This window comes from Melozone crissalis, unplaced genomic scaffold (assembly GCF_028551555.1).
Source record: "Melozone crissalis strain CALT ecotype California unplaced genomic scaffold, PUWL_Pcris_2 ptg000027l_1, whole genome shotgun sequence".
Lineage (NCBI taxonomy): Eukaryota > Metazoa > Chordata > Aves > Passeriformes > Passerellidae > Melozone > Melozone crissalis.
The window spans coordinates 37075927-37099276 of record NW_026535805.1 but is presented as its reverse complement, the minus strand read 5'-3'; the positions used below and the strand labels follow the sequence as shown (position 1 = coordinate 37099276).

At 38.6% G+C, this 23350-nt stretch overlaps 1 protein-coding gene across 5 annotated transcripts in view; it reads left to right on the top strand.

Annotated features, from left to right (window-relative positions):
• The first annotated feature begins 174 nt into the window (after nt 1-174).
• SCAF8 (SR-related CTD associated factor 8) overlaps nt 175-23350 on the top strand; it is a 152797-nt gene continuing 129621 nt past the window's right edge. For all 5 annotated transcript variants that reach the window (XM_054280314.1, XM_054280315.1, XM_054280316.1 and 2 more), the window contains exons 1-3: nt 175-515; nt 20521-20604; nt 22083-22127. In XM_054280314.1, the coding sequence (XP_054136289.1) occupies nt 486-515; nt 20521-20604; nt 22083-22127 (159 nt within the window). In that variant the 5' untranslated portion in view covers nt 175-485. The remainder of the gene's footprint in view (nt 516-20520; nt 20605-22082; nt 22128-23350) is intronic.

Sequence of the window (23350 nt, the reverse complement as noted above, 5' to 3'; positions counted from 1 at the left end):
GCGGAGCAGAGGGAGGAGAGCGGGCGGGGCGGACGCGGCGCCATCCCAGCAGCGCCCGTGCGGAGCGGCGCTGCGGGCGCTGCCCGCCAGGGGGCGCTGTAGCCTCCTGCGCCGCTCCGGCGCTGCGCTGCGAGGAGCCCCCGCGTGTCCGCCATATTGGCGCCCGCGCCGCAGCCGCCGCGCGTTGTTCCTCCATCTCCTGCCGGCGCGGCCGCCCGGAGCCGAGCGCGGGAGGGAGGGAAGGAGAGAGGGAAGGGAACGCCGGCGCCACCGGGCGGGAAGCGGGGCGAGGAGGAGACGGAAACGAGCGGGGCCCGCGTCCCCCCGCGCCCGCCCCCTGCGCCACCCGCCATGGAGAGGAGGCCGGGCGGCCCCTGAGCGAGGAGCGCACGCACGCACGGACCGAGACTTGCCCCCGCCCGGCCCGGCCCGGCGCGGCCGCCATCAGCGGAGAGAAGCCGCCCGGCTCCCGCCTCCACCGCGACATGGAGGCTGTGAAAGCCTTTAACAGCGAGGTGTGTAACCCCCTGCCGGCGGCCTCCCCTCCTCGGGGCCGGGGAGCGGGCGGGGCTCCGGGCCTGGCGCCTTCCCTGCCCCCTCCTCGCAGTGGGGAAGCTGCGGGATCTGGGGCAGCTCCGGGGGTCCAGGGGTGCGGGAGCGCTCCCGCAGGCCGGCCCGGGGCTCCCCCCCGCGTCGGGCGGGAAAGGGCCGTTGTCGCCGTCCCTGGGAAGCGGGAGGGTGGAGAGGGTAATGGAGACATCCCCCTCCCCCCCAGCTTCTTCCGCCGTGAAGCTGGGGGCGGCTGAAGGGGAAGAATAGATCTGGCGGCGGGCTGGAGGAAGAGGAGGACGCGTGAGGAGACCGAGGAAGAGGAGGAGAAGGAGGTCTCTTCCCTGCGCCTGGCCTGCGCTGGGCCGGGTGATGCCCGGCCAACTTCAGCCAGCGGCCGAGGAGGCTGCGCTGGGCGGCGGGGGGGTCCAGGCTCGCCGGGCACGGGGACTGTGCCCTTCCACGCCTTCCCTCTTCCTCCTCGCGTGTGTGTCCGAACCTCGCCAGCGCGCACTTTTAACACCTCTTGCAGCTAAGCTTTAAATCTGGGAAAAGGAATACAAAGGCATTGGAGGTTCGTCTCCGTGTTTGAGTCGTATATTCGCAGTGGTCAGGATGGAAGAAGACATTCCCTACATGCTGCACAGAGCTCAGATCCTGCACTGAAGCACTGTGCAGAGAGCAGGCTATGGAACCCAAGAACACACACATACATACATACGTACATATAGGCTGAGGTGTTCATATTGCACCTGGCTTCTCTTTTGTGCTGTGAGCCAATGTTTATTTTTTTGCAAGATGGTTCTTGTGGCAACTCTGCTTTGTTTCTGTCATTATGAAAGTATCATTTGTATTTTGAAGTTAATGTACGAGCAAGAAAAACAAATACATATTTTTCTTACCAAGTCCTACATTTTACAAAGTAGTTTTTAACTTATGTTGACCTTAGATACATTCGTTACAATGTATACTTCTAGAGACTGCTCGCATGCTGAAGCTCCCAGTTGCTCTCTGGCTAGTCCCAGCAGGGATGTAGCACAGTTTGAATGGTTTTAAGTAATGCTGTTTCATTTGACCTGTGGTGGAACAGTGTGGCAACCATGTAGTTGTTTCTACGAGCACAGTAAGATAGATTTCTAAAATGAGCAGGTACTCTCCAGTAACACTTGTACACCTCTAACCTAGATGTGCAGTTCCAGATGAATAATATGCACATTGTGGCCACTAGAAGAAAATAAACACTATAAAATTTTATTCCTATGTTATTACTTGATTGGCACATGTGCTATATTGTTATGCAGGGAAAAGGAAGAATCTGGTCAGAAAACCAGAAGAACATAAGTTGTTCAGAACATTTTCCTGCTGTATACCTATCAGTAGGAGCAGAAGTCTTCCTCTTCATGTTGAAAAACAGCTTCTGACTGATCTGCTGAGCACTTGGGTATAAGTACTGTAAAAATAAGTCTGAGACTTAGGGTGGCAGCTGTGCTGAAGAGGAGAGCTTTAGATTATGCCTTAGATTTTCTAAATGCTTAAAAATGGTAGACAGTAGGTTCTTGGAAAAGAAAATGTGGATCTGACAGTGTCATTTTAACCAACTTATCTGCTATGGTATAAATAGACAGTATGTCTGATTTGACCTCTGTATTTGAATGCTGGGCTACAATGATGGGAAGGTTTTAAAGATGCCATGACTAAACAAACCCTGATCCTAGAAGTAAATGGTACCAGACTTGCTACAGTTAAAGAATCCCATGTGTCATTGCTAGCCACTCTTAACACCTCTGTACCCAGTGCAGAACTGAACTTTAATTTAACTTTCTGTCATTTTCTCTGGTTGAATTTGCCTATACACACTTTGCAATTTAGAACTGTGAAATGATCACTAAATATGTGAATTAGCTAAAGTATGAGTCTATTTATTGCTGTTCTTAAATAGTTTTGATTCATTTACAAAATATTGGTTGTAAGTATTACTTGTAAAATCCTGTTCTTTGTTTATATTATGTTTTAAGGTCATGTTAAACTCTAGAACTGACGTCTGAGTCCTGTTTTAGAGTTTTTTGGCTTAAAATAGATGTAAATTAAATTTAGCAGCAGATGGGACAGAATAAATTGTATAAAAACTTTTACCATACTTTTTCTTATGCAGTTTGCGCTCAGTTAATGATTTTACAACAGTTTATGTAACTTACTGGTGAAAACCAGATGACGCTTTAGAAGGAGAATTTCAATACATTTAAACACTCAAGTTTGCAGGTTGATTCTTTTTGTTTGGTTTTTTTAAAGGAAGGAGTTGTGTTTGGATTCTGCAGTGAAGCTAAAATAAAGGCAGCTATCGGTCTAGGGAGTACAGCTAACTCCAGAATTGTGTGTGAGCTGAGCAATATAAGTATTGTGACTATACTATATGGCAGTCAGGATTGAAGTGCTTAGAATGGGCTTGTCATTAATTTGATTAGAAAGAAGAATTCCAAGTTTATTTGAACAGTAACTACTGGAAATAATGGTGGCTATTGTGGAAAGCTGTTCAATGTCTGGTAGTACTGTCTGTGCTGTACCTTGTTGTACATATAAAATTAGCCCTAACATTTCAAGTCTTGGGAAAGGTAAATTTAAAGCTGAGAAATAGTCAAGCTCCTAAATAAAACATGCTCAGGATTGTTTTCATGTAATGGTTGACATTTTACTATTTGATTAAAACTGCTTGGCAACTGGAAATTGGAATAATATATGACTGACTTAGTGTAGTGTTGAGGTAACTGGCAATGTTTTGTACCACAGAGTTTATCATTTGCTATAGTTGGCACCATGAAGGCTTACCACTGCAGAGCCATTTTCCTCCAGGCCTCAATTTAGGCCCTGAGATTTTTCAGAAAAGCACAAAATCATATTCAAGAACAGGTCCTGACAAGAAAATGAGACAAGTATTTAAAATTCTCTATATGTTCTATTAAATGTATTTTGTTAAAGAGGAATTGAAATGGACTAGAGGCAAGCATGTGTATTGTCACAGTTAAAGTGCTTAGATGACAGTGATTTAATTGCAGAAGTATATAATTAAAATTCAGTATTTGTTACATTTGTTCAGTGTTAAAGTCCTGCTGTCATCATCAACTCTAGCTGGCCATTGTCATGTTGCTTTCAGGTACTGCTCTTGAAGTTCATTTTGAGTGCTGTACTCCACAGAGTTTTCTTGCTATACTTGTCCTTTTTGCAGTAGCAAGCCAAATTATTTTTCACTTTGTAATATGAAGACTGTGTGGAAAAAGAAGAGCAATGGATGTTTTAATTCTAAAACACATGTAATTATTTTGAAATGTATTATTTTAAAATAATAAATTATTACATGTTAACATGTAGAATAAATATAAATAGTTTTACAATCAAATAGTCACAGGATTGTAATTTATTTTAGAGGGAATGGAGATCACAAATTCATTTTTAAGTACAACACAAACTGAATATTTGAAGTTGTGCTTTGTTTAGCCATACTAACTGTATCTGTAAGAATTAAATAATAGGAATCTTGACAAGACAGAGCAAATTCAACTTAGATATTTATTTATTTTAAAATTGCAATAGTAGTTCACTGATCTGGTTCAATTAAACATAACATTTCTAATAATTTAAAGTTTGTCAATATCTTTACTCACATACAGGCACACATCTCATCATGTATGAGCTTCATCAAGTCTTGCTGTTCATGATGTTTACTGATGTTTTTGGTTTTGCATTCTCTTTAAAAAAAAAGCAAAAATAGCTCCTGCATAAGCTGTGCATGCTTTGGTCAAATCATTGAATATTGTTTTCATTTTGAGTGGCTGAGACTGGTACTTGCATCCTTGATTTACAGCCATTTAGAAGGTTAGTAGTGCTAAAACCTATTCAGGAGAGTTAGATAGCATATCTAGATTTGGAATTTACATTGTTGAATCCAGTGCACAATAGTTGTTATCATCCAGTGCCACAAATTTCAGCTGTATTTGTATTTGTCAGGAATGCAGTATATTATGGCATTGGAGAGGCAATTGAGAAAAGGACAATAACATAGAATAAGGCAGAGTTGGTCCCTTGAAACTCAGGAACAAGAAAGTCATGTGTCTTCTGATTCCTTTCACAAACGCCTTGTTCGCTTGTATGAAAAGCTCAGATTCTCTTGTCTGTACAGTTGGGTGCTGATACCTTCATACAAGGGAGTTGAATAGAAAACTGAAGTGTCATCACGGAGACCTGGAATATCTGCCATCCTAAAGTGGGATGCACATAAAGTGCTGTAAGGTTAAGGTAGTGATTGCGATTTGTTTAAAGAGTGGTGTGGGTTGCTGTGCCTTTTCTAGGGTGTGAGAGTCGTAATTAAAACTTGTGCAGCATTGCTAGGTTGGTGTTGAGCCGTTATTGACAATTAAAATGGTTCTCTTTGTATAGTTCATCATAAAATACACTGAGCTTTTGGTGTGCATTATGCTTTTGAGAGTCAAGTAAGGTGATTCGTAAAGTGGCTGTTGCTGCTTTTGGGTTCTCTTGTCATTCTGAAATTGATCAGAGCTAGAGACGTGGCAGACACTGATCATTTACTGGTAATGCTGCTGTCTCTATACTTCATTTGTGCTTCATTTTATGTTGTCCACCTTTATCATGACCATTCTTTGGAAGGTGTATTTTGAGAGTCTGTGAGGAACATTTCAGTGGCCTACAATTTCAGAAATGTGACCCTTGGAAATGACCCACATTTTAAATACTGAAGATTGGAGTATGGGTGCATAAAAGTACAGAAGGCTAAACTAAATATTCTGTTTCAGACTACCTTATTTAAATGGCATATTCTAAGTCAACGAGGCGGGTTTTTTGTGAAAGAATGCCAGTTGATGCTAAAAACTGCTAAATGGTATGCCTCATGGAGATGCTAAATAGAGATTGATGCTGAACAGCTGGGGAAAGTGGGGGAAAAAGGGATTCTCTATAAAATGAGCAGCCAGGGCTTTGATTAGTAAAAGTAGATACTAGCAGTTATATTGAGAAACAGTGAAAAGACACATGAGCTACTACCTGTCAAGATATTTTTCTTGGATTCTGCTGCATGTTTCATGTTGGCTGAAGCACCTGAAACATCTACAGGGTTTTTTTCCTAGCTGCTGTGACAATGGCACAACCTCTATCTGTTTTGTCTGTCACTATATTTTAGAGTACTACCTTCTTTCATATCCTCTGCTGTTCAAAGGACTCTGCAGCTGTGATAAGTTTAAAACTTTCTTCTTTTTTGTTTATCTGCTGCCTCATTTATAGTCAGATACTTGTAGATTCTATTGTAACAAATTGTCTTCTGTCTTTTGTCAGAAGAAAAAGTGCTACGTGCATCTGCAGACGAAAAGTTGTTTCTGTGTTTCATTCTTAACCTCTGGGGTGGATGTGAAAAATGTCTTCCATTTTAGTTGGCTGTATAATCCTGTAGTGTTTCTCAAAAAAAAAAAAACAAACATGGATATTTACATGAATTCCCTTAAGATGCAACAAAATATGTTGCAAACTAACAAGAATTTAAGTTTCCTGTTTACTGTCACGAGCATTAGGAGCAGTGTCAGTGAAATGTAAGTATTTTACTCTATTGTTTCCCAGCAAGAATTGAACTTTGCTGGCTCTCAATGATATTTTTAAGAGTGTAAGGAAAGAAAGTCCTTTTCTCTTCAAGATACAGTAAATATTAAATTGATGTTCACCTGGTTAAATGTCTCCATGGTGCTGAATAAATATTTGCAGTTTTAATATCACACTTTCAAAGACTGATCCAACCTTTGATTTTCATTAGCCACAGAAACTTGACTTCTGGTCTTGTAAAGACATGCTCATGCAAGTGTGTGTTAAAGGCCCGAAATGTTAGAGTTTGGTTTTATTTTGGTGCATGTCTTGTTCTAGAACCTAATTTCTTTAGTGAAACAGTATAGGACAGACATTGATAGGTTTTCAGTCTTAAATACATAGACTTTAAATTTCTTCTTAAACCATGATCTAGATCAGATCCTTGTGAGCCTGGAGCAGTTGAGTAGATCTCCAGATTCTGCAAACTCTCTGGAGTTGTAACTGGATAGTTACAAGTACTGATCCTACTTGCTACTCATTTAGAGAGCAGCAAGCCATTTTGCAGTTTAAAACAAATGCCCTTCTGAACTCTTACAGCTTCAGATCCTTTGATTGTCATCTGCTTACCAAGATTATACCTGGGGCTACAGTCTTTGACAGAGTACTTAAAATTATCTTAACAAGTGTTGTTTGAATATGCCACTATTCGAGCTGTGCCCCATCCTTGGAAGTGTTACAGGCTAAGTTGGATGGGACTTAAAGCAACTTGGGCTAGTGGAAAGTGTCCCTGCCCATAGCAGGGAGGTTGGAACTGGATGACCTTTAAATTCTCTTCCAACCCAAACCATTCTCTGACCAACAGTATGTTTTCCTATGGCAGTTGTAGAAGTGGAGTCTGGTAATCCAGATGGCTTTCTTACGGGAAAAAAGCCATTCAGAACAGAACTTTTTGGTAAGGCAGGTTAAAAAATACTTAAAGGTACTTAAGTTACTTCCATGTTTTTTCACTTAGGAGGAGGTCTTCTATTTTCTTGTCTGTGAAATGAATTCATCATTTTACCTCTGGACAGCCACCAAAGAAATTCATCCCGAGTGGCTCCTTCAGCCTTGGTTACAGCCCACATTCATGGCTCACTGGTGTAATTCCATTGTGAGGCCCAGGACAGAGGTGCATAATTGGCTGTTCATATTTGTAGTCAGAGTTCAGTGACCTTGGCTTTGAAAGTTCAGAACCAAAAACAACAACTGAAAAAAGTTCCAAACAATATTAGTCCTTGTTCCTGTTTGGAACTTTTTGTAACTTGTACGTGTATTTCTATTCTTCCATTTTTTCAATTCTTTGGAGCTACCTTCTGCAGTATTTCTCAGGAGCACTGACACAGCAGTGGTTGGGTAGGTAATTTTATTAACCTTATTCAGGAGTTGCTTCTTCACTTTAGGGTACATGTTCTTTGAGGCAAAAACACAATGTCCAGTTACTGCTGTACTAGTACTTATTTTACCTGTTCTTGCCATATGTACTGATCAAAAGGAGACATTTTTATAAGTAGAATTTAAAATGTTAACATTTGGAGGAAATAAGAAGAAATTAGTGTATTGTCACCGTGACCCTCTCTCTATCAGATTTACCCCTACTAGAAGTGCATATTTCTTGTAATAACCTGCTGTTTCTGCTGTGGGGCTTTTGGGAAGTGAGCTGGCATTTGTACAAAGGTGATTACTATGGATATACAACAACTTATTTTGCTTCCACTTCTTATTGCCAGAGTTTGCCTACATAACTTAGCTGGTTTTACTGGGTACAGTCTTTGATTGTAGGAGGTTGTTCTTTTCTCCTGTCCCTGGTTATATGTGTGGGTGGCTGATGCTTTGACATTCAGAAGTATAATGCATGTGTTTAGTTTACTAAACTACATGTGTGGAAAATGAGGCGTGGCACCTTTGTTAATGTGTCTGCTGTTGATAGTTTTGAGGGTTGGCAGAGAGTGTTCTGGTTCCCATTTAAAATGAAGGCACAAAAGAAGACGTGCCCCAAAGAAGGGTGGCAGAGCTAAGATCCAGGAGCAAGGAATGGTGGTTTGGGTGGATGGTGGCTGAGCAGTAAAAGAGTGGAGGGTAACAACGTCTGAGATGTTGAAGCCACCTATTTTGTAGCCTTGAGCTTCTTTATTATAAGATACTGTTTATAACATTAGTTTTGAAAGATTGAAGTAAATAGTGCTTTATAAAAAATTATAACAGCTGAACAAGGTGCACTGCCTTTATGCAAGGAGGTGAATAGCTGTCTTTTGTATTTGAATTGAAATTTATTATTGAAATAGCATGCATTTTTGGGCAAGGTAATTTAGAAGATCCATCATCTTGAGTGGTTCAGTCTAGAGCTCAGTGTTTCCAAATAATTAGTTTAGAGTTGAGTGCTGAAGGTTTCCATACTTTTTTTTTGTTCTCCATCTTCAGTATTTATTAGTTACTTTCAAAATCCTAAGTAGAATTAATTGTGTGCATTCTTTGCTTTCCACCCCTATTATTCTATAGTTTGTTTTTTCTGTAAAGTGCAAAATACTGTAAATTGCTCTCACTATAAAACTCTTGGTTTAAAAATGCTGGCCTTTTAGCAGGACTTTATGGAGCTCTCAGTGCATAATTTAAAAATCAGTATGATAGATAAAAATACAATTCTAATATTTTTATAGTGATGTGATTGCAGTTTTAAAAAGAGAAAGAATCATACTTATAAATGTGTTTGGCTTTTTCATAGGGTAAGAGCTTAGAATATATTAACCAGATTGTTGGAAACTAGTGAAAGACCTGACCAAATCAAATCAGAGTCTTTCAGAATACCAAATCTCCCATATGTATTAAAAACCACAGCTGATTCATATGAAAATGAATAGCTTCAGATAACATGTTGGTCTTCAGAACTTGTTACCAGATGTGTAGTAGTAACCACTTGCTGCTTAATTTTCACAAGAGTGAAGTGGAGCACTTAAGCACTTAACAGGAAATGAAGACCATTTATATGACAAGTGTATTGGTTGGAGAAATCCAATCCAGTACAAACTGGATTACATTTAAAAAAAAAATTTGAATCATTAACTTTCATTGTGAATGCAGGGGTTTTAAACTATATCCAAGGAGATATTTTGAAATCAACACAACAAGACAGATTTTGTCATGAGTTCTAAAAACAGTTGGCAGAGAAAATGTGTGAGTCTGATTTTCAAAATGTTTAAGATCTGTTCCTATATTTCATATCTCAGAATTGTAGAGGTATGATTGTAGTTAGGTTTCTCTGAGGCTTTTAACTGCATTATGCCATACTTTACCAAACTAGTGCATTAGAACAAGGACAGAGGGTACTTCTCCAGTGTGAGCAGCCCCCAAGCTCACATCTGGATATCTGTGAAGACTGACATTGTGACAGAAGCTGATCCATTTTCCTCTTGATCTAGAATTAGCTATATAATAATGATAAAATGTTAGTGATGGAAATTAGCCATATGGCAGGAAAGATGAGAAAATTGCTTGAAGTGAAATGCTTCTGTTATTTTCCTTGTTTCCTTGTGTGATACTCTTACCTGGATTTTTTGTCAATCCTTCCTTTCTGTGATTGGGAGTTCAGGCATTGGTGAAGTGCTCACTCTCACCTACCTATTTCATTTGGTCCATTTTGGTCTTTCTAAGCTTTTTGTTCCCATGCAGCAAACACCCCAAGTTACTCTGAAGAGAAAAAGAGGAATTGTGTTTGATGACTTAAAAATGGCTAAGAGCAAGTGGAGCATGTTCTAGAGACTATCTGAAGTAAGCATCTGTTTTGCAGTTGTGTGGAGTTCAGAAAGTGGAGCCAAATCTAGGTAGTTTCTTTACATTCTGGTTTTGTGTTCATATTTGTACAAAGCAGACTGTACTAAGACTACTTTGAAGCTGTCTTTGAAAGGAGTAATGGTGAGGGTTTAAAGAAAATTAAATGGGCTGGTGGGTCAGAAATGTAAAAACTAAAATTTTGTCATTCCATCTCAAATTGTTTGGGTTCAGTAAACTTGAAAGTCATAATTGTGTTTCCTTAAGACAAAAGACGTAGGAGAAGCACTAGACAAGTGCAGCAGTGGTAACACCTGACTTCATGTGCTGGTGTCTGATGGGCTGAGGGACTGCTGTGTTCCCTTTGCATCCTACTTCACTTAGTGTGCCTGTGTAGTAGTTGGCATGAATATTTAAATGCCCTCTTTAAACATAAATAGTGTATAATGCAGCTGATGTGTAGGGAGAGGCTGAGTTTTTGCCATGAGTGTTGTTGGTTGCTTTAAAAATTTTTTTAAGAACATGCACTTAGATATCAAGAAAATGCACTATTTTTTTATGTTTCCTAATTAAAACCACGTGTCATGCACTTTGTTTATGAAAACAGTTGTTTTAAGGGAGTTGCTGTTGTCCTGGAATCCACTTGTTCTGTACTTTTTTAATGTTGAATTTTGGCAATTCATCTTGGTTGATAACTGAAAGAATAGAATTTATTTTTATTTTTCCAAACTTAAATACCGTATGCTGAAAGGAGTATCTGCCATTCTGGTCATCCTGCATGCACATGTACGGTATCTGTTTTAACATTTACATTCAGCACTGAGGGTAACAAAGTGCTGACAGGTTTTGAATAACAGTTCTCACAGGTAGGTCCTACTCAGCATCAAGTTAAAATCCTACTCACTGAGAGATCAGGGCATGCACTTTGTGTAACTTTGCCAAGAAATTTAATTTCAGGAAAGTGTATAAAATATAACCTAATAGAAATTTGTTGATAAGTGTCTTTATTTTTTTTAAGCAATAAATGACAATACTCTTTTCTTGTTCTCTACTGTGTGTTGATATTAATATTTAGTAAGCAATTCAGTGACTATTTCTATATTTCCAATTTTAATGCTATTGAAATGTGAAATAAATTAACCTGATTTATTAAGATAGTATGTATTTGGCTTGACTTCGAAGTATTTATTTTGTGTTTTCTGCATTGAAATTGCAGATACTTGTTAGTATATATGATGTCTGGTTACTGTCATGTCATTACTTGATACCTTTTTAATGTTGTATCCTGGTAGCAGGCTGAGAAAAGTTTAAAAATATTTCTGCAGAGGGTTTTGTAACTGATATCCCTCACACTGGTCATTATCTCATACTTAAGAGATGGGCTGAGTCCTGGTGTATCAGCATCAAAATGTTTATTCCCTTAGCTGCTATATCAGTGTTACAGGGATTTGTCTCTGTGAATATCTGTTCCTTTGTATCTCATGAGACTAGAGTTGTTCACATCTTTCAAGCCTTTTAAAATTATATGGCAAAATTATATGAAAAATTATTTCCTAGCTGCTCTTCTTGTCTTTATAGGATGTGGCAGAGGTATTAAAAAAGGGATATATTATTTATGAAGCTTTTTAAATTTTAATAAAATTAATACTGCTTTCTCTTTTTTATTCAAAATTTTGGTACAGGAACAGCTGTCTGGCTCTTTTGCCTATTGAATAAGAGCATTGAAAGATGTTGGAATTAAGTGCTGGGCTTTGTAGAAGTGCAGTGTGCCATTGCTTCCACGGTTGTGTGTAGTAACTTGCTGTGTAAGCGACTGCCCATCCTCGGGGGATGTAAGCTCATGTGCATGATGTCTGGTCTTCACTTGAGAAGCTTTAGGCTGTAGCTTAGCAGCCTGTAGTACTGCCTTGTAAACTACAGCTGTGTGCAGTAGAGGTTTTTTTATGGGTATTTACAGTAGATTTCACTTTTAAGTACTTCTTTGATTATGATTGTAATGATAAAAATATTGTTTGTGATAGTGGATGATGAAAATTTGAAATATGCTGATAAATTCCCTGACTTTCAGTAGGGCTTCTCTTGAAGACTACTTTTCTTAACAGAATTAAAGAGAAAAATATAGAGCAGAAATTCACTGTTTTATTTGTAGCATCAACCTGGTATTTTGCATTTCCCCCCAAACCCAACATGTACTTTTTATAGCTCATTAGATCTTCGAGCAAGCCTGTATTTTTTCCCCAAAATTTGGAAAGAAGACTTGGTTTATTTAAAATTATATTGGGGAAAATGAGTATTAACAATGCTGTTGACCTTTATGTACACTGGAATATTGCCTTGTATGGAGTGCCTTAGCTCTCCCATCATTACTTTTTGCTGTACAAATAATTGTACTGTTTTATCAGATAGAGGAAAATACAGAATTGTGAATATAATTAACTGGCTTTAATTGCTGGCCCAGTCCTGATACACAGATGTGCATTTCTGTAGGAAAGAGATAGTCTTAGAAACCACTTTTAGCACTATTACTTTGATCATATTAAGAATTCTAATGCTGTCTGTGTAATAAGCTGTTATGTGCTTTACATGGACATTTGGCTGTCATCTGCTTCTTACTTTGCAAGAACATGACCCTTGGAATTGCTTTCATTGAGACAAGATTAGGATTTGTAACATGTATATCTTTGTCTACTCACTTTGTCCCTGAGGTGCCGTTCAGATTGAGGTCTTCCCTGTAAGGTTTTCCTGTGATTTATATTAAACATTTAATTAAACATGCATATTTCTATCAAAGGTTTATTGATTGTCCCCCACCTAATTATGAAAGTGCCAGCGTGTGTAGAACATGGTTGGATGGAATCATCATACAGGAAACCAGTGAAACAACTTCCCCCCACAAATACACTGTAAATTTTATCTGGTGTTTTCTTTAGCTTAAATGGGTTGAGAAGACTAATGTTAATTTTTATTTTATAGTTTCCTGTATTGTTGGCAGTGTATTTGGAGCTGAGCATGTTCAGTCATCTAGAATGCTTGAGGCAGGCAGAATAGTCTTGTCCACAGGTTCCTAGTATAAAGTGATCATTAAATGTTCATTGACATTGAAATCAAATGTATGCTACTGTTAAGTGTGCTGTCTTGAAAAAAACACTGGTATTTTTTACAGCAGCTTGAAAGTATTCTCTTAACTTTGGCTATGCTTTTTCTCCCAGAGGAAAATAAAATTAAGCCCAAAAGATCATACAGGAATCATGCATTAATGCTCTTTCTAACTTAATTATTTAACATTTGTTTTTTCAAAACCTAGCAGTTTGAGAATGGTTTACCTTACCAGTCAGACTCCTTGTGACTTGGCAGTGATTGTGTAACTCTTGCCTCATCCCCTCTTGTTCCCCTCCTCCCCATTCTATAGAATTTTAGTCTTTGTTCCCTCCTTGTCCTTGTGTGATAATGCCATCTGCCATCTACATTTAGACAGGAAATGTTTCATCTTTAATTTTCTGAGTCATGTGCCATAGTTCAAGAACGGACAGTACAAAACAAAGCTTTGTATAAATTTTAATGTGTATTTGCAGTTTTGGGTTTTTGTTTTTGGGTTTTTTTTATAATCAGGGTTTAAGCTTTCAGCTTATTTTAAGTCACTCCACCTTGACTGAAGCAGCATTCTCCCAGATGTTGTATTTGTGTTGTGGTGACTGCTTAGGAGAGTCTTTGTGTCAGTGACTCTTGGGTGAATAGATAGGTCACTGGAGCAGTGCTCTTTTCTGGGCAAGTATCAGGAGACTGTTTCTTCTCTCTAGATGGTAGGATGGGAGATAAATTTTGGATTGATTGAGATCAATATATTCTCTTTTCTGCTGTAAAATCAGTTACTAAATGAATAGGAAAAATAAATTGATCCATCAACTTGTAGGGTGGTTTTTAAATTAGGTTTTATTATGCATGTACATCATCAACAGGTGATAAATGTTCAGTGTTTGGAGAGAAATTCTCAATGCATATTTTAAAAAGAGACTCCACACACTGTGGTGCTTTCCACAACAATGCCTCAGATTTCAACAGTAAATGTTTGTACTTACTGGGTTTTCATATAAGAAATGGTGCAAATACTTTCACTCTGCAAATCTATAACATGAAACTTAGGAAGATAACTAGAAAAAACTGTTTTAGTTGGTATTCAAATATCTTTTAGTAGTCATCAGACATTTAAAGATACTGATCAGTTTTTGCCTTTGAGCAAATGTTTCATATGGGTTGATGTATATCCAGAAAAGCAGTAAGTGGCTAGTAAATGGAAGATTTTTTTTCATAATCATATGGTAGTTCAGCTTTAAAGTGTTATTTTTTAAGTTTACATATGGGTTTCTGTCTGTTCCCTTTCTTTGTTCTTCCAGCTTGTAAATGTGAACTAGTCTGTTTCAAAATGTCTGAAACTTACGTTTTACCTGGCACTTGAAGATTACAGTGTTTCACTTTTGACCCTCTGAAATGAATTGTATTTCTACTGTGAAAAAAATGCAGCTGCTTGATGTGATAAGGCTCGAACTTCATTTGAATAAGACCTTTTAAATAGAGAGCTACATTTTACACTATCATACAGATAGCTGACTGTAATTTATACAGTTATTTAAAAGAGTGGGTGGGTTTCATTATGGTATCAGGGCACAGACTTAGCAAGCTCATGGTGACAGTTTAGGTTCTGAGTCAATTCCCTCTGAGGCATGCCAGAGCTGCCCTTACAGGCTAAGGACAACCACACTGGGCAGTTTGGAACCACAATCACCAACTGGACTCTTGCATACTCCCTGCTCATCTCATGTGGTGTGCTCCTTGGGTGAGGAAGATTGATCTTCAGTGCTGATGTTGTATTGGCATATGCCTCTGCTTCGGAATCCTGTTCACCAGCTGAAGAACCTTTGTTCTTCACTTGAAAGCTTCTCCACAGTTTTAGTTATCCGTGATGATTTCATGCCAGCTTTGGAGATTGTACAGTTGAGAGTGCCCTGTAGGTTATCACTGTTGCCTAAATAATGTAGATCCAAATGTCCATTTACTGCATTTACTACTGAGATTTTTCTGGTTTACTCTTGAGTTGATATCTTCAATGCCATCTCCCATGGATCAGCAGATCTCTTTGCTGAATGGTAATAGCTAACTTCAAAGCCAGTGTCTGCTACTTCTTGTGTACTTACTACTTGGTAGTGTCACCAATGTTCCTCTCCAACTTTTGACAGTTTGACTTTGTCCTAACCAGGATATAGGTGACAGCAGGCACAAGTGGGTTCTATTGGGACTTCCCTTTACCCTGCACCGAGTGACTGTTTGTTCAGATTGTTTGCTGGCTGTATTTAAGGAGTAATTGTTTGGGTTGTTTGTCATGCAAGGGCCTGTTTAGAACAGCTTCGTTTCTTGGGAGCCTTTCGTGAGAGATCTTTGGTAAATGTGTTTTGGTGATCCAGTTGGTTTTATATCAGTGATTTCTCACTGTGCTTCTAGAGTCTTTCAGAGAAGAACAATATACAGAGATGTTGCCTTTCCTTACGACAGCTGCACGAAATTATCTGTGTCCCCACTAATACATTTCTTTGAAGTAATTTATGCTATTTTTTAACATTTAACCTAACTGATCCATTGTATCCTAGTTCTCCCCTTGAACTCCTGTCAGAAATACATGTTGCTTTTCCTGTCTTTCAGAGCTATAAGTTTGAAACTGCTTTAAATGAGAATTCATGAATCATAGCTACCAAGTCTTGCATTCTGGAGTTCTGTTCTAATGCTTTGTTATTTTTCACGTTGTGAGCTTGTTATTTACCTTATTGTAAACACACTTCAGGATGATTCTGGTGTGGGATCAGTTTTTCCTTAGTGTATAGATTAAAAAAAGAAAAGGGTGTGTGTATGTGTCTTTTTCTGTAGGGCTTTATCTCCTGTGAGTCCTCCTGTAAGTGCTGATTGTCCAGGGTAAGGACTTTAGTAGATTTGCAATTCCTTCCCTCTTCTGAAAAGCACTGATTTTCATGCTTTCTCCTGTTTGTTTCTCAAACTTGATTGCACTATCTTTTGCACATACATTGCCAGCCAGAGTTTATGGTCACTCCCACTCCTCCCCATGCCTTTGAATATTACTACTGATTTTCTCAAGTGTATCATTTTATTTCAGAGAATTTCCTTGACTTTACTATTTAACCATGTTGCCTTTTTTTTTTCTGGTTTATTTAAAGACTTCTTTTATGTGAGGGCAAGCTTTGCAAATGAGCATGAGTGTCTTAGAAAACTAAGACACTGGTCTTAGAGAGCAAACTGGTTTAGCTAAACATCTCTAGGAGATGGCACAGGAAAAATTAAACTAGGATATAAGCACAGATTTTAAAAATAATGCATGTGTCTTTAATTCCTTATTGTTCAAATTCCAAATGTTTAAAATAACCATCTATGCTGGATGAAAAACTGAAGTCTTCATTATGAGAGAGTCTTGCTTCTCTAGTCAGGCTAGAATTAGAGAAAGTGGGTTTGGTGGATAGCCTGTTTGATGGATAAGGAGCTGGCTGGATGTCAGCATCCAAAGAGTTGCAGTTAATGACTACAGTGTCCAAAAGGAGACCAGTATGAAGTGGTGTCCTGCAGGTGTCCACACTGGGATTGATACTATTTAATATCTTTTTTGATTACTTAGACAATGGGATTGAATGCAGCCTCAGCAGTGAGGTGCAATTGATGCACTTTTCAGAATGCAGTGTTTTATAGTAAATTAAAAGCTTCTTGAAGACAATTAAGGAAAAATAGTTTTTGAAGAATTTTTATTTCTTTTCTTGGTTTTTTTGCAGGTACTAAATTTGGGATCTGTGTGTTTTTAAATGGCTTTAAAAATCTGTAACAGATGTAACCATTGTCCAAAAAGTCTCTCTCTACAGAAGTACTGTTTTACTCTTTTTATTGATACCTTTCCACCACCACTTTTCCCCCTTGAATTATCAGTCCTTAATGCTAAATTTGCCTGTTTGCTACCTGGAATAAAGTATCAGGATGTTGGCAACAACCCTGTTGGCTTTTGGCATATTCCTGATAAGTGGTGCTAAGATACCTGACTGCACGCAGCCAATGCTCAGTCAGTTGTGTGCAACTCTTGCTTGTTTCCCAGCCATGTGTGGTGGCTTCCTTGATACTTTGAACTGCCCCATTCGGGCCCAGATTATTTCAGAGCTGATGGCCTGGTCAGATGTGGTCCCTGTAAGTATCTGTGTGAGTCAGTGGTTCTCCCTCCTTACAGCTTGCAGGCAAAGGAGCTCCTGTGCCAGTCCCATCTGGGATTGTTTTTAGATTGACAAGCTTGGCTTCTTGAATCTAGGCTGATTTCACATTTGCTCGTGTATTTGTAAATTGCTTTTACTGATGAGTATTTCGGGCTTGAGAATGCTGACCAGGAACACCCAAAACACTATACAAACAAAAAGTTTCTGGTGCTGTCGCGTTCCCAGAAGAAGTTTAGTTGTAGTGCTCAACATCCAGCCAAACAGTAGCTTGGATGAGTGATTACGTTTTGGTAATTAACTGTGAGCAACTGGAAGCTGAACAGTGAGCTGCAAAACTCACTGTCTCCCACAGCACATCTTGAAAAAGTGGGCAGCCCACAGCTTGGACAGGAGCACTCTTTGCTGGGTTAGCAAATGGCTGGATGGCTGAGCCCAGAGAATAATGGTGAACGGTGCTGAATCCAGCTGGTGGCCAGTCACCAGTGGTGTCCCTCAGGGGTCTGTGCTGGGGCCAGTTCTGTTCAGTATTTTTATTGATGGCATTGATGAGGGGATTGAGTCTTTCATTAGTAAATTTGCAGATGACACTAAGCTGGGAGTGTGTGTCGATCTGTTGGAAGGTAGGAGGGCTCTGCAGAGAGACTTGGAATGGTTGGATGGGTGGGCAGAGTTTAACAGGATGAAGTTTAATAAGTCCAAGTGCCGAGTCCTGCACTTTGGCCACAATAACCCCCTGCAGCATTATAGGCTGGGGATAGTGTGGCTGGACAGTGCCCAGGCGGAAAAGGACCTGGGGATGCTGGTCCGCAGCTGGCTGGACATGAGCCAGCAGTGTGCCCAGGGGACCAAGAAGGCCAAGGGCATCCTGGCCTGTGGCAGGAATAGTGTGGCCAGCAGGAGCAGGGAGGTCATCCCTGTTCTTGGCACTGGTGAGGCCACACTGTGAGTGCTGTGTCCTGTTCTGGGCCCCTCTGTTTAGGGAGGGCATTGAGACACTTCTTGAACATTTCCAGAGGAGGGCAGCGAGGCTGGTGAGGGGCTTGGAACACGAGCCCTATGAGGAACAGCTGAGGGAGCTGGGGGTGTTTAGCCTGGAGAAAAGGAGACTTGGTGTGGCCTTATCGCTCTCTACCACTCCCTGAAAGGTGGCTGTAGTCAGCTGGGGGTTGATCTCTTTCACCAGGCAGCAACTGACAGAATCAGAGGACACAGTCTTAAGCTGCACCAAGGGTTGGATATTAGGAAAAAAATTTTTATAGAAAGAGTGATAAAGTACTGGAGTTTTCTGCCCAGGGATGTGGTGGCATCACCATCACTGGATGTGTTTGAAAAAAGGCTGGAAGTGGTACTTGGTGCCATGGTTTAGTTGAGGTGTTAGGGCATGGGTTGGACTCGATGATCTTGAAGGTCTCTTCCAACCTTGTGATTCTGTGAAAACAGAAGAAACTGATTAGTGGCTTGGGTTTGTGTCTCTCTTCTCTCTTTTCCCTGTGGTGGTGAAGAGCATTCATATACCTACATTTTAGAAATGTATTGCTTTTTGTCATGTGAGCAGCATGTAAATAATTCAGAATATTTTGCAGCAGCAATTAGCGTTAGCATTAGTGAGAAGTAGTAACAGTTGTTTTAAAAGTGGATGTCTAGCTGTGGTTATAATTTCGCTGTTTTAATGGAGATCCTTTCAAGCTGAGAAGACAGACACTTATGCTTGGACAAGCCTTTTTTTTCACTTTGTGTTTTGACAGCTACAGGAGGTTTTGGTTAAAACTGGTTTTGACAGGAAAGGATAGAAAAAAAGTATCTCATGTTTACAAGGAGAACAAACCCTTGTCTCTTGAAAACTCAAGTATGATGAAAGAATATCTACTTATTACCTTCAGCAATAAATTATTATAAGCAACTTGGGGAGCATGACCTAAATTTAAGATTGTCTAATCTTTTCCACTGTGTGATCCTATTCAGTCTTAGTTTGCTTTATTAAATATAAACAATTCTGAACTATGTTTTCTGAGCTATCAGTTTGCCACAAATTGAGAAAATATTAGGAAGTTAAAGATAATGTAAATATCTGTATGGATATTAATCTGGTTCATTATATTATATAGCATTTCTCAGGCTATATAGGAGAGGAGAGGGGGTTTTGGCTTTATTTATGTTTCAATTACTGTTTTATGGAAGAACTGCAATTTTTCCTGTTTTCTAGGAAGGAAGTAAAAATTTTGTTATGGATGATCATTCCTCTTATCAGAACTACATTTTTGAACTAACATGCTTCTAAACATGTGTTGTAAACAAAAATAAAATATAAGTTAAGAATGTCCTTAAATCAGGTTTGGCTCTTTGTGTCTGGTGCTTTTATGCCTGAAAGTAGCAAATATCAGTCAGTCCCTTCTCTTATAACACTTAGACCTGAAGGAGAAAATAACAGCATTTTGTTCAAAATCATATATTGTGGGTAATCAGAGGTTTTCACAACAAGTAAATAGCTTTGGGGAGGAGTTACTTCTAATTACAACCCATCAGTCATAGCTGTGAATTTAGTTAAAGTTTCACTGTGCAGCAAATTTGTGATGAATACCTGTCATGCTGGATTTTTTCTGCTGGGAGATGTATGTACCAGTCAAATGAGCAGAGTTAATACTGCATCCAGGGAGAACATTGTTGCAAAACTACACTGCCTGTGTGGTCTGGGTTTTTTGCTGTTAGATATTAGTGGAGTTAAGATGCTTTGCTTGAAATTGAGAACACAGCTGGATTTTTGCTTAAACATTTGTAATACTTTCTATATGTTACTTTCCTGGGTTAATGCAGTGAATGAATGAAGTCTATTCTTTTTACAGTCTGTTTTAAAGTGTCAAATTGCTACATGCTCATGCTCTCTGGGCTTGATTTTGTTGTTGTTCGTTTGTTTAGTGGAAAATGAAAAGACTAGATTCAGCAGGCATATGATGATGAATATACTAAGTTAAGGTTTTGTTGTGCTTCCATAAAGGTATTCAAGTATATCAGTGTCTTTGCCCTGGGAAACTTAGTAAGAGCTACTGTACTTGCATGTTTTAAGTATTTATTTTGTAACTTCACCTGAAATGCCTCCAGTATTTAGTGCTAGTGAAGCTAGGTATATATATAGGGACCATTGCAAAGAAGAACCTGCTCTCCTTTAAGCATCTTGAATTTTACATTATATGTTATTGAGCTTTTTTTTTTTCTTAAATGGGAATATCATTTCTTGCTTAATACATAAAATCCACTGAAAATTAGAAATGATATTTTCTTGTGGAAAAATAATGTATTCTGCTTACAGTTCTGCAGATTATATTTCTAATAGTGTTTTTTTTTCTTGCAGTTGTACTCGCTAAATGATTATAAGCCACCCATTTCTAAAGCTAAAATGACACAGATCACCAAGGCAGCAATCAAGGCTATAAAGGTATGAAACCAGTTATCTTCTTTTGTCCTCTTTTACGTTTCTCATGTGTGTCAAAATAATTTTGTGAAATAGTCTAAAGAATTTGCTTCAGAACTTTCCACCTCCCTTGTGCTTACAATTTCCAAGTTACGTTCATATGTGGTATCCAGGAATACAGCAGAAGGCTGAAAGTGGTGTGTGACTTTCATTTGCTGGTTGTCATATGTGAGAAAGAATTATACCAATTTGTCTCCATCTGAATTCCATCAGATCTGAAAGACAGGGCTTTTTCCCTAGTTTACAGAGGAAACACTGACATGCCTGTTAACAGATGAATAAATAGAAAATTACAATTCACCCTTCCTTCTCCCCTCTGTCCCTCCCTCCCCAAAATTTATGCATGCCTTTGGATCAATACAACTGTTCATTTTTCTGAATTCCTAGCATACCTTTTCATGGATATTATTCATAGATTTCAGTTTTCTTGTTGCTTGGATACAAATTGTCTTTAAGTTCAAGTCTTAGTACACTCATTAAAGATTATTCCTGCCACAAAGTAAAACTAATTGCTAAACAACAGCACAGCAGAAAAAGTCACTGAAAAACGGTGAAGGAAGTGTGCCACTAGTGTTAAGCATTAAAGCAAATAGAAACTCAGTGAGGGCTGGAGAGGTAGAAAAGAGGATAGACCAAACTTATGCTTTTCCTATCTGCATTCCTTTGCTGACAATGCAGATATGTTTTCAGATAATGAAATTCATATTGGTGTTTTGTGTAATTGGGAAAGAGTAATTTGATGACTGAAGAGTGAAATTCAGTGGCTTTCTTAAGTATGTCTGTAAGTTAAAGCCTTTGTTTTGCTGCATAGTGGAAATGCTGAAAACTTGTATTGAACTTAAATAGTAAATCATAATAGATGGTTCTATTAATTAAACAATTAAATTATACCCAAATGTTTTATTATGTACTCAACTTGGAAATCCTACTTCCACTCTTACCATTTCAATGGTTACATTTAATTGCGCAAGTGGTTATTTCAATTATTGACATGATTTAGAGCCATTGTGATTATATGTGAGATTAAAAAAACAACTCCATGAAAGACAGGCAAACGTTAAAGAAAAAGTAGCAGTCAATGCTATAAATTAATGAAATGCAGAGAAGTTGTATGTTTAGTATCATTAGGTGAACATCTTCAGTCATGTACAGTAAAATAAGCATGTGTTTTGGTGGAACAATTAGATTATTCTCCTTGGTCTCAATAAATAAGCATGCTATTTAAGAAATCCAGTGGAAAAAACCTTCAAGAAAAAGAAGAAACACTCTTTTATAGGCTATTAAGTATTTTAAGGAAGATTGCATGTTCAGCTGTAGATATTGGATTGCTATCTAATAATCCAAAGTTTCTGCTTCTGGTTTTGCTATCAATATAGCAACATACTTGAACACGTATATGCATCTTCATATTTTCTCTATTGAAATACTATTGTTTTTTTCAGTTCTACAAGCATGTTGTACAGAGTGTTGAGAAGTTCATTCAAAAGGTAAGTCAGTCAAATGGGGGTTTAGGTTCACATATGAATTAATATTAGTTAGCACTTACTAGTTCATCTCCATTTTTAGTGCATTCAGTTTCTGCTAATAATTGGCAGCAGATCATAACCCATGATACAGAATGACAAATACTTTGTTCTCATTTTGTCCTTTGATCTGAATCACTCTGAGTACTGTTTTAGGATGGCTTCTGTGTGTATTTATTTAATGTTAAAAGAGACTGTCAGTGAACAGCTAACAGCAAAACAATTGACAGTTGTTTGGCTAGTGACAGTTGCTTTTGCTTTTCTGCCAGGTTTTCCCATTGATTTTAAAGCTGAAGGGAAGATGACCTTCAGCCTCATCTTTTTTGTGGCAGGAGATGTAGCATTTATATTGGTGGTTCTTGCAAGTAAATTAAAACAAAAAAATTATATGGCTAGATTAGAATTACTTTTTGGGAAGATGGTAGTATTAATTTAATGATTCTTTCTAGCAAAGAAATTTATGTCACTTTCTTTTCTTGCAACAGTTAATTATTTTTGGGTAAAACTGCATTTTACTTCCAGTTGGAAATGCATGGATTCAAATTTGTGAGTCTTCTTTGCTTATCTGTGTTGTACCTGATTGTTCAGTTGGTCATTTTGGTACTGAATTTCTTCACTCTTTGTAAATAGCAGTAAATTATTATCAAGTTGAAATTTAGTTTTGACAAGCTAGAGAAGTTAGGCTGTTAATGTTGCAATTTTGGATGCAATTTTCCTTCTGTTACTGTTTTTACAAAGCAGTCTGAATTGTTCTGTATTAGTAACCCGTCTTCCTCATTAACTTTTATTCCTTGTTGCCCAATGTACTCTGTGTTGCCTTTTGACAGTGACTGGGCAGTGTAAACAGGTTTCAGCTTCAGGCTGGTGTTTTTATCTGTCTCAGAACTATTTATCAATTAAATATTTAGGTACTGGTACATCAGTCCTATGCGAACAAAGTGTCATATATGTGTTTCAAAGCAGTAGTAAAGACCGGTAGTATACTTTATCAACATTGCTAGTTTTTTTGTCAAGTAGATGTCTTTTGGGTCCTTGACTCTGACTTCTTCCATCTCTGAGACAGGGATCACTGTCCTTTGATCCCTGTTCAATGCTGCAGGTAAACACAGGAGGAAAAGAGCAGGAATACATCTTATTCATCTCTGACTAGTAACACTTTGCAGTTCCATGTCCTGAAATTAGCTCAG